The following is an 11251-nucleotide window of genomic DNA, read 5'->3' on the forward strand; positions in this document are numbered from 1 at the left end:
ACAATACATATGAGTCTCAAAACACTAAAAACTCAAGATAAACTACTTACCTCAAGCTTGAATTGGAGTAGAAGGAAAAAGATGGGGATTGTGGGACTTCATATTGGCCTCGGCCTCCAATCTTGCACAAAAAGATGGGGATTATGGGACTTCATATTGGCCTCGGCCTCCAATCTTGCACCCTCTACTAAGTTATTCAACCATAAAACCTTAAAAGAAGCTACTTATTTATTTCTCAAGTAGTTAACTTGCCGGTCTAAAATTTGTATCAGAACCTCTTTATAAGAAAGATTCATATCATCTCCTAAACCCTCTAAAGGAATGATGGGTACCGGATCACCAATACACTTTTTAAGCATGGAAACATGAAACACCGGGTGAACCAGAGAAAACTCATTTGACAAGTCTATTTCATACGCAATTTTGTTAACACGTTTTAAGATTTGATATGGGCCCACATACCAGGGACTAAGATTACCGTCTTACCAAATCTCATTACACCTTTTATAATTGAGATTTTCAAGTAGACCCAATCACTAATACAAAATTCTAGATCCCTTTTTCTATTAAAAACATAGGACTTTTGTGTACTTTGGGCCTTTTTCAACCTTTCTTTTAAGAGGAAAATTATTCCAATGGCCTCAAAAACTAAATCAAGACAAACTAGAGAATGTATTCCTATTTCAAACAACCCAAATAGACATTTACACCTTATACCATATAGTGCTTCAAATGGATCCATAGAAATTTTTGAATGATTATCCTGTTTTTAAGATAACTCTATCAATCGTAGATTGTCATCTGAATAACCTTTGAAATCAATGACACATGCCCTCAACATGTGCTCTATGGTTTGAATGGTGCGCTCCAGTTGAACATCCATTCTAGGATGAAAAACGTTACTTAGCTTATTATTTGTATCAAGCCCCTTTGAATTGCTTTCATAAATTATGAAGTAAATTGAATACCCTCATCAAAAATAAAAGACAAGGGAACCCCATGCAACGTCACTAACTCCTTAATTTATAATTTTGTCATACTATAAATAATGATCAAATAAAGAATAATTGTGCCAAAAAGTACGAGACAAACCCACAACAAAGTCCATGTTCACATCCTCCCACTTCAAAGTGGGAATATCTATATCTTGAGACAAGCCTCCTCGTTTCAAGTGTTTGGCCTTAACTTGTTGAAAATTCATACATTTAGCCACAAAACCCACTATATCTTTCTTCCTTCCATTCCACTTATAGACTTCTCATAGGTCATGATACAACTTGGTGGCTTAATCATGAAAAAAATACCAGGAACAATGAGACACTACTAATATTTTATCTTTTAAGTTATCCATATTCGGAACACATAGTCTACTTTGTTACTTAAGTATCCCTCTTGGGATAAATTCTCAACCGATTTAGAAAGTACGAATTCTATCAAATTTATTGATATAGTATCATGGTGTTTGTTAGAATTCACATCAACTACAAAGGATGATTCAGAACTATGATGGACCCTAAAACCATCTTTTGGTGAGTCTGTTAGTTTAACACCTAATCGGGACAATCTATGCACAACAAAAACTAACTCATTTTCCTTTTTTCTACATGGGCCACACTACAAATGGACATTGGACTTAGGACATCCACAACTACTTTTGTTTGTTGGGTTGGTAAGTAACACTCATGTCATAATCTTTTAAAATTTCTAACCACGTTTGTCGGAGATTCAAGTCTTTTTGAGTAAACATATATTAAAGACTTATGATATGTGAACATATCAACATATACTCCATAGAGGTAATGTCTTTCAATTTTCAAATCACACAGTATGACCGCTAATTCAAGATCACGGGTTGGATAATTATTTTCCTAAAACTTGAGTTTCATAGAAACATAGTAAATCACCTTACCACTTTGCATAAAAACTCATCCAAACCCAGTCGAGAAGAAACACAATATACCACAAGCACATTGGTACCCTCCGGTAAGGTTAACACTAGAGTGGATGTTTTACAACTTGAAAATTGTAGGACCTAGGCTAGAGTCTCACCTAGTGTCCAAGTATTTTAAAAAGTGCTTCCAGGCCTAAATGACGGTAATCAACTTCTTTAGGAAGATTTAATGGCTAAACGTGATGTCCGGAGACTAGTGAAAGTGACCTAGTTTGCCTTTAGAAAAGTTGCGTAAGGGTCAAACATTGTAGAAAGGCTTTGATTACACCTTACTGTATATTTAGTGTTGAAAAGTCCCTGAATGGATCCCTAATGACAACCTTATTGGAGGTTAAGGAGTACCCAACATTGACCCCAAAAGTTGTCAAAAGACAATGTACAACAACGAGGGGGTGACGAGGAGTGGATGGTATGACGCCCAGTCGATGGTGCTCATCGGTCCACACTTATAATTCACTCTCATGGACTTTAAAAACAAATCTATGTCCCAAAACACCCTTGACCAGTACGATTCGTTGTCTGGATGACAGGGCGTGGATGGGGGTCTCGTCGATGGACCACAGTCACACTTCTTATAAGACACATTAAGGTAAGGGGGTTAGGTAATTAGTTAATTAAAAAATTAATTATTAGTGATTGTTATAATTAGTTATCTTAGGAATATGAAAGGGTCCTACTTCATGAAACTAGCCTTACACTTCATAAACCCCAACCCAAACAATTCCTATTTATCTAGTTTCTCTCACTACTCAAAAACCCCTCCATTGTAGAACCAATTAAAGCTTTTCTAGGGCTTAATGATCAAGAATTTCCTTCACAATTATTCAAGTATTCTTAAGGTATTAAGGGTATTCATTTTTGGTACTCTTTAACCCAAGAGACTCTTCATAGATTTGATTTCAATGTTCATCAAAAAACTTGTTTTAAACCAATATCGTGGGTATAATATAGAAATAGAATTGTATAGTATTAATAAAATATTATTAATGATTTGTTTATGATTATGTGTTGATTTATGTATCCCCTAAAGCTTTGATCCAAATCACTACATCGACCCATGAATACTCTTCTTCTCTTAACCCTAACTTATGATATAGGTTGGTTTATGATTGAACAAGATATAATGGAATGTATTCTTGTACAGTTTACTGTTATATGATGATGGTGACTTAATTGTTGATTTAAGGTAGTTTAGTTAAGGGTAAGAACTTGGATTAGATTTTTGGAAGCCATTGGTAGAACTTTCTAGATCATGATTAGTTTAATTCAATCATATTGTCATATTCTTGTGTTGTTGTTCAATTGAAGTATCTATATGTGAATATGATAGGAAGATAATGAGATTATGAATATGACTGCATGTTACGAATGTGATGAACTATAAGATGACGATAGGTGTGTTAGTATGAGGACTTTAATGTGATTCCTATATGAATATTCTTACTATGATTATGATGTAATGGTCTCACTTAATATTGGATTGTGATGAAAGAAAATTTTATTCCTTGAACCTAGGATCTATGATCACGTTATAAAAGGTTTGATCTCCTATGACCTATGCTATAAATAAATGTTTTGAAACACACTAAGATTATCCAAAAAGGGAATATGTAGCATAGCACCGAGTGAACTTTTCACGACCCAGATTCTGGAATACGAATCACAATATGCAGCGTTAACCTCTCAGATGTCGCAAAAAAGGCTGTTCTTAGTTTTCATCACATTCATATTGTTAAATTTGCGAAAATTTAGAACTTTTAAAACAAAATGAAGTATATATAGACGTCATATATTTTCTACATAGATTAATGTTCCACTAAGCTAATATAAAAAAGCATCTTCGATTGATGAATCAATTCAAATAAAGAGATCAACATATAATGTAACAGTTAGCCAAAATGGACAAAATACCAATCTTCAAAATAAATTTCTGAAAAGAAACGCTAGGGAAAACATTCACTAGTTATGTGTAAAGTACTAGGCTAGATAGATAAGTGTAGTATCGTTGAACATCAAGAGGACCTACCAATGACGAGAGATCGACAATCTAAACAACTTCGATGAGTCGTTAACCTTTTCTCTAACCTGCACCTATAAAGATAATAATAGTATAGGGTTAGTACACACTTGTACTAACTATGGGTGTATGCCAACATATACATAAGGACTATATATTCAGAAGGAAAGATCTTCCTATAACAATATGCCATTTTTTGAAAGTGACATCACTAGACTTTTCCAATTGTTTATATCTTAATTGTGGTTTGAATATGACGTATTTTAATGCATTCAAAGAAAACAAATCATTTTTTTATGAACATAAGACATTAGAATCATCAAAATAATATTAGAAAAAAATCAAATGAAAATTCTAAAAGTTACTCCTCCAAACCCGAGAGCCACTTTTTTTTATAATAATTTTTTTCATTCTTTTTCTTCTTCTTATTGTGTAGTTCAAAGATCTCTTTAATATCGTATTATGCATACAAGTTTAATGATTCATTGTAGTCCCATGCCTACAATGAATCAAGTAAGTAATCCAAGAGACTAAGGGAAATGATTTGGCTACCCTTACTACAAGTTATTCTTTCCATTCTTGTTAGATTGTGCATAGAATCTTTATAAGCCAAAATTTATTGTCTAGGCCACTTGTATAATCAGTTTCATATTATGGAGATTACGGGGCATTAATTTTCCATTACATTTCACTCCCCTTACATGGTATAATATAATACATCATTATAAGAAAATTTTATTTGGCTTTGCCCATCTTCATGATTAAAGAATTCATTATTGGCTATGCCTATTATTTGCTGAAAAATTTATTCTTATCAAACACTTACGATAAATATTCCAAGGCTCTAATTTTCTTAGCACACTCTAAACATGCATCTCTTCTTCTTTCTTTCTTAAGGACATCTTTAGAATTAAGATCATGCGAGCTAACAAGAAATCAGTGTCTGCCCCACACCGAAAAATGGTGATTCATCGATCAATGTGAATCTGTATCATGTGAGCTAACATGAAATCTAGTGTCTTCCTCACACAGAAAAGGGTGGTTCACCGACTAAAGTTAAACAAAGTCTAGTGTTCTCCCCACACAAAAAATAGGTGGTTCACGGCTAAAGTTAACAAAATACATTATTTGATCATTTAACCAACATTGATAATGTGAGATAAACATGAATTACGATATCTTCCCCACACTGAAAAGAGGTGGAATCACTGGTCACGGTGAAACCACATCATACCTAGCTTGCTTAGGTCGAATCCACTAGCTAGTTCTCATGCTGGAAACATAGTTCGAAGACTAGGAGACATACAGAGACTACATATCTACCTTGGTGGTAGCCTCATCTCATGAGGTTAACATGTGCTGGCACAAGCTCATTGCTAGTGTAACGGTGCTTTGCTCAACTTCTTTTTCTTTACATCTTCTAGAATTGATTCAAACGTTATGGAAGCTTGCTTTTAATTATGAGGTTTACTTAACTCTTTGGATAACCGGTTATCCCTTTCTGTATTTGATGAAATTTTAAATTTAACCTTATATTTATAATCTTGGTGTTAATAAGACTTTTGTCGCGATTATTAAAACCATATTTTGTGTGTATCTTAACGTAGTTGTCTAAGGTGTAAGTGAGACTTGTCTCACATCCTTTAACACCCCATTCTCGTCACTTACATAATTTAAAGACTTTTAATTATGTTATTTCTCACCCTATCTTATTTCATGTCTTTTGTTAGCTTTATACCATTCTTTATAAACGTTAAGAACTTTGTTTAATGTAGTTACTAAGTTCATAGTTCATTTTTAAAGGGAATGTTGGGACTTGCCCCAATGATTGGCATAACCTTGGTTATGAATTCAAAGTTATATTAGTCATGCTTAATTGGGTTTATATTAACCATTATCCAATCTTCCCATCATACTTTGTAAGCAATATTGTTTGCGAATTTCATTTAACTTTTTGGGCAAAAAATTTCTAGCCATTTTAGTGGCATAAACCAAGCTTTCACTTAAACAACTTTCACTATGTTATCACTAACCACATCAATTAATCCCACAAATGTATTTTATTTATCCCCTCAATAGGCATCAAGTCTAATTCAATAGTTGCTAACTTTATAATGGACTTTTAACACACTTCATGTTCTCAAACACAATTAACCATTACATTATTCCTTATTTCATATAACTAATGCACTAATCACATGAATCAAGTATATATATGCATCAGTAATCATTAACTAATAAAAAACCTATACTAAATTATCAGATAGCACCACATACCAGAAATATGTTCAAGATTACCTCTATATTTTTAAAGAATCAAAAACAAGGATAACTAATGAGATGGATGTTAAACAATATCATTGGGGAACAAACCTAGTTTCGAAATTCCTGAATTCAAACGTTTGAAAAGTCCCTTGGAGAAATAAATACATGAGATAAAACCCATACCTTATGTAGAATTAAATCTAAGAATATCACCTTGCATGAACCATGAAGAAAACTTTGAAATCGCCTAAGAGTAATAGAGAGAAACTTTTATGTTTTTCTTTCTTTCGTTTACTATTTTGCATTGTGAATTTCATTGTGTTTGAACGTGAAAATAAGCCTTAGGAAATGATATTGACTCGTTTAACTTTGTCTAATTAATTAAATTAATTTATTTATTAATTAATTAATCTCTAAAAAAACCTTAAGAATGATTAAAAATAGGAAAACATTTGACTTGACCCACCAAAATCTGGAAAATGGCTAGGGTCTTGGCAAAAATTTAAAATTTTAATTAATTAATTAAATTTTTATATTTAATGAATTAACAAACCAATGTTAATTATTAAAGTACCCCTAAGTCATTGGAACCATAACTAACCATTTTGGTCCACCCTAGGTTAGGTACTAGATTATCTCTTCAACTAGTTACTAGGTAAGTGTCACCCAATTAAGTCTTAGGTTGTCATGTGCACTACATAATATAATTTTGTTTTTCCTAGGTTAGTAAGATAGTTAGGTGAGTTAGTTATAGTCTTAGGTTTTTTGGGAGCTAGGCCCCACTTGGTGGAACACTTGTGCACGCTTGCCCCCTAAGTACCCTAACTGAATTAGGTCAGGGTGGTCCCCTCCTTGGTTGTACCTACACACGTTCTTGCACATGTGTCGTTTGAACTTTCCTATCTACATATTCGAGATGGTTCATTTGGAATGCTTACTTATTGTTCCAAGGATCCTCACCTATGTCCTTGGGCACTGCTTAATATACATGACCTTTTTAAGTTGTCATGTGCTATGATGCTAAAGCTTGAAACATGGATGCCTCATATCTATAATGCTAATACAATGAAACATATCCTTCTAGATTAGGGTCTTTATTGCAGTTAAATATCTTAAACAAGCTCATTAATACTTAGAAAAATTGGCAATAACTATTAAGCCAATATTTTCTAATATGCCCAATATTTTGCTTATTTGGGTATTATATAGAAATTGGCTAATACCCCTTATTCAATTATCTATGCTATGCCCAATATTTCTCAATATTGGGCGTTGTAATGCCTATGTACCCCCAATACACATTCTTAAAGACCTATTGAGATCTTCACTAGACACGTATTTTTTCTGAAATGTTATATCAACCCCCCTTAAGATAAATCATCCATGAATGACACTACACATCATTTTTAAAATAAAGAGGGTGATTTTAGAAAAAACTTTAGCATACTTGAAACTTTACTCTCTGTTAATTTCTGATTCACAATCACTCTAGATGATGCATATTACTCAAGCTTAACTGAAGCTTTATATTTGAGATTGAGGAACTTCCTTATCAATAACAATTAACTTAATGCACATTAGAACTCATGCAACACAAAAATCATATAAACGCTATACAAAAAAAGCAACATTAATGCAAGCATGAACTCATATTTACTCATATAGTGCAAGTATAAAACACACAATTATTAACATAGAACAAAAAAGCCACCTATTTCCCTAATATATAAAGTCTCATTAAAAAAATCGGACTATGGAAAAGTATATCTACCCTCATGAACTGAATATTTTACGGTCACGGGATCTCATATCGGCCTCAGCCTCCCATATTTCTCTCTCAACAAGGTGGTAGCTCCATAACATCTTAACGGTGGAAAAATCCTCGTTTCTCAACCATTTCACTAGGTGATCTAAAATTTCAATGAAAACCTCTTCATAATAATGTTTATTTAGGCTCCTAACCCATGTAGATAACATTTGGTTGGCTTTAACATTGGAAACTATTTGACTTGTTGGATTTGAACCTCGCCCTTCCCATTGAAGCTCTAATTAAATTGGAAATTGAAACCTTACTACACTGTTTCGACAGTCTATTGCAGCATAATACTTATGGATCCAATCCATATCCAAGATTATATGAAAATCAAGCATAGTGAATTGTATTAGGTCAACATGGGTGATTCAACCAAGAATATTAATTGGGCATTCTTTATATACTCTTTCATCTCTAATGCCATCTCCTATGGGAGTACTAACTCGAAAATGCTAATACAAGATCTTAGGAAGCAAGTCAAACTTACTAGCTACTAAAGTAGAAAAAAATGACAAAGTGGATCCTTGATATAAAAATGCATACACATTAAAAGAGAATACATGCAACGTACCAGTGACAACATCATCTGACTTCTCTTGCTCCACTCTACCATTCAATGCATAGAATTTGTTCCTCTTAGGAGGTTCGGCTGCAACAGTAGGATTAGGCCAATGATGAGCATCTATCTTGCATTGATTCCTCATGTGTGGGCAGTCCCTCATCATATGCCAACTCTTGCCGCACTGATAGAAGCTATTATTACCTACTAGGATCTCATCTCCATGTAAATCTCTACATTTACCACATGACTTACAATCAAGCTTAGAATTTCTACCATTGCCCTCCTTGGAATTACTGTTATTAGAAGAAGTTGGATTATTTGAGTTCTTATGCCCCTTCTTGAACTTGTGCCTATACCGAACTCCACACGAATAATTACCATTGCTTGAATTGGATGGCCAGAGGACCTAGATTTCTTGCTCCCTCGGTTTCTCTTTCTCGGATGACTCCCCTCAACCTTCTGTATAAGTACCATCAACTTTCCATGGTCCATGTTATCATGGAACATGGCTACCCATCATTCCTCTTCTAGATCCTCCGACACACCAATCACAAACCTGCTCATCTCATCCATGCTATTGGACACCACAGAAGAATCATATTTGGAAAGTGTAACATACATCAAGGAGTATTCCCTAACTGACATGCGTCCCTATTGTAAGTTAATGAATTCCTCAACCATAGACTCTCTATTATCTCTAGGAACAAACCTCTCTAGGAATTTTGTATTAAGAACGTCCCAAGTAATAGGAACTTCTCCTAGTTCTCGTCCATCTCTCCAGTTCATGTACCACACCTGAGACACATCTTTGAGTTGGTAAGCAGAAAACATAGACTTTTCCTCTTCATTAACACCCATAGGACATATAAACTTATGAACCTCAGCCACAAACTCCTCAAGATTCTCATTGGCCTTGTACCTGTAGTATACTAAAGGATTTATTTTAGTAAAATCCATCAGTTTTCTACCCATGGTGCTAGCATATGTCTTCGCCTTACTAGCAACATCTTTAGTGGCCTAGGGTGTGATAGCCTGTGTCTGTGTAGTGATGTATTGGGCCGTTTGAAGTAGTGATTCTCTTACTTCTCCATCCGTCAATGCAGCTGGGTTGACAAGGACTTGCACTATAGCAACTGGGGCTTGTGGATGAGTTTGGTTGCCTCGAGCAGCAGCTTCTTTGACACTTCTACCTACGTTTCTCCTTGTGTTTAGTTTCTACACATATGCACAAGAACGGAATAAGATTCTAGAATTGACAAAAAATATCAAAGCTCTACACGACACAATAAAGAATATAAGAAGGGAAGAATCATAACATCTCCTAGTCTCTAAGTTATGATTATGGAACACTTAACAACCATATGGTAAAAACTACGTAACCTGGTTTTTTGAGCTTATGTTCCTAGGTAATTTAACCTCATTCTATGATACCAAGTTTTTCATAATCAGGATTCTGGAATCCAGATCGTGATCGGCGGAGTTAACTACTGAGAGGTCGCAGACAAGCCTCTTCTTAGTTTTCATCACATTCATATAGTTAAATTTGCAGAAAATTTAAAACTTTGAATACATAATGAAGCATTCATAGATGTCATATATTTTGTATATAGATTAATATTCTACTAAGCTCAAATCAAAACAACAATCTAGAATTGATGAATCAATTCCTATCAAAAGATTAATGTATAATGTAATAGTAAATGCCCTTAGTACGAAGCTTCAAAATAAATGTTTGAAAAGAAATGCTAGGGACAATATCCACTAGCTATGTCTAAACTACTACACTATATAGATAAGTGTAGCATCCTCGAATATAAAGATCACCTACAAAATTCTGGAGATCGATAATCCAAACAACTTTGATGGGTGTTCAACCTTCTCTCTTACTGCACAAATAAAGATAATAATAGTATAGTTTTCGTACACACTTGTACTATGTATGGATGTATGCACACATACACAAAAAGACTATGCATGATCAATGAAAGCTCTTCCTATAACAACATGCCATTTTTGGAAAATGACATAACTAGACTTTTGTAATTGGATATCTATGAGTTACAGTATAAATACGACATATTTTAATGCATTCATCGCACATAACTCATTTTTTTTATTTATATAAAACCTTAGAATCATCAACATAATTTTAGAACAACTCGAACGAAAATTCTAAAAATTACTCCTCCAAACCCGAGAGCCCTTTTTTTATGCTTAGTTTATTTTTCAAATCTTCTTCTTCTTTTTGTTGTGTAGTTAAAAGATACATTTATTCTCATATTTTACCTAAAAGTGCAATGATTCCTTGTAGTCCCATACCTACAATGAAACAAGTAAGTAATCCAAGAGATTAAGGAAATGATTTGGCTACTCCTACTACAAGTTATTCTTTCCATTCTTGTTAGATTGGGCATAGAATCTATATAATTCAATATTTATTCGCTAGGCCACTTATTTATTCATTTTCATACTATGGAGATTACAGCGCATTAATTTGCTATTACATTTTACTCCCTTACATGGAATAATATAAGACGTCACTTTAAGCAAATTTTTTTTGCTATGCCCATCTTCTTGATAAAAGAATTAATTATGTGCTATGCCTATTATTTGCTTAAAACTTCATTCTTATCAAACACAGAC

At 33.7% G+C, this 11251-nt stretch overlaps 1 protein-coding gene across 1 annotated transcript in view; it reads right to left on the reverse strand.

Annotated features, from left to right (window-relative positions):
- The window catches only part of LOC104649569 (uncharacterized), a 28852-nt gene extending 19272 nt beyond the window's left edge, over positions 1 to 9580 (reverse strand). Inside the window, exons 1-3 of the mRNA XM_069289807.1 lie at positions 9318 to 9580; positions 9165 to 9182; positions 8618 to 8958 (exon numbers count right to left, since the gene is read on the reverse strand). Of these exons, the coding sequence (XP_069145908.1) occupies positions 8618 to 8958; positions 9165 to 9182; positions 9318 to 9580 (622 nt within the window). The remainder of the gene's footprint in view (positions 1 to 8617; positions 8959 to 9164; positions 9183 to 9317) is intronic.
- Between the last annotated feature and the right edge of the window lie 1671 nt (positions 9581 to 11251).

This window comes from Solanum lycopersicum, chromosome 10 (genome assembly GCF_036512215.1).
Source record: "Solanum lycopersicum chromosome 10, SLM_r2.1".
NCBI classification, from domain to species: Eukaryota; Viridiplantae; Streptophyta; class Magnoliopsida; order Solanales; family Solanaceae; genus Solanum; species Solanum lycopersicum.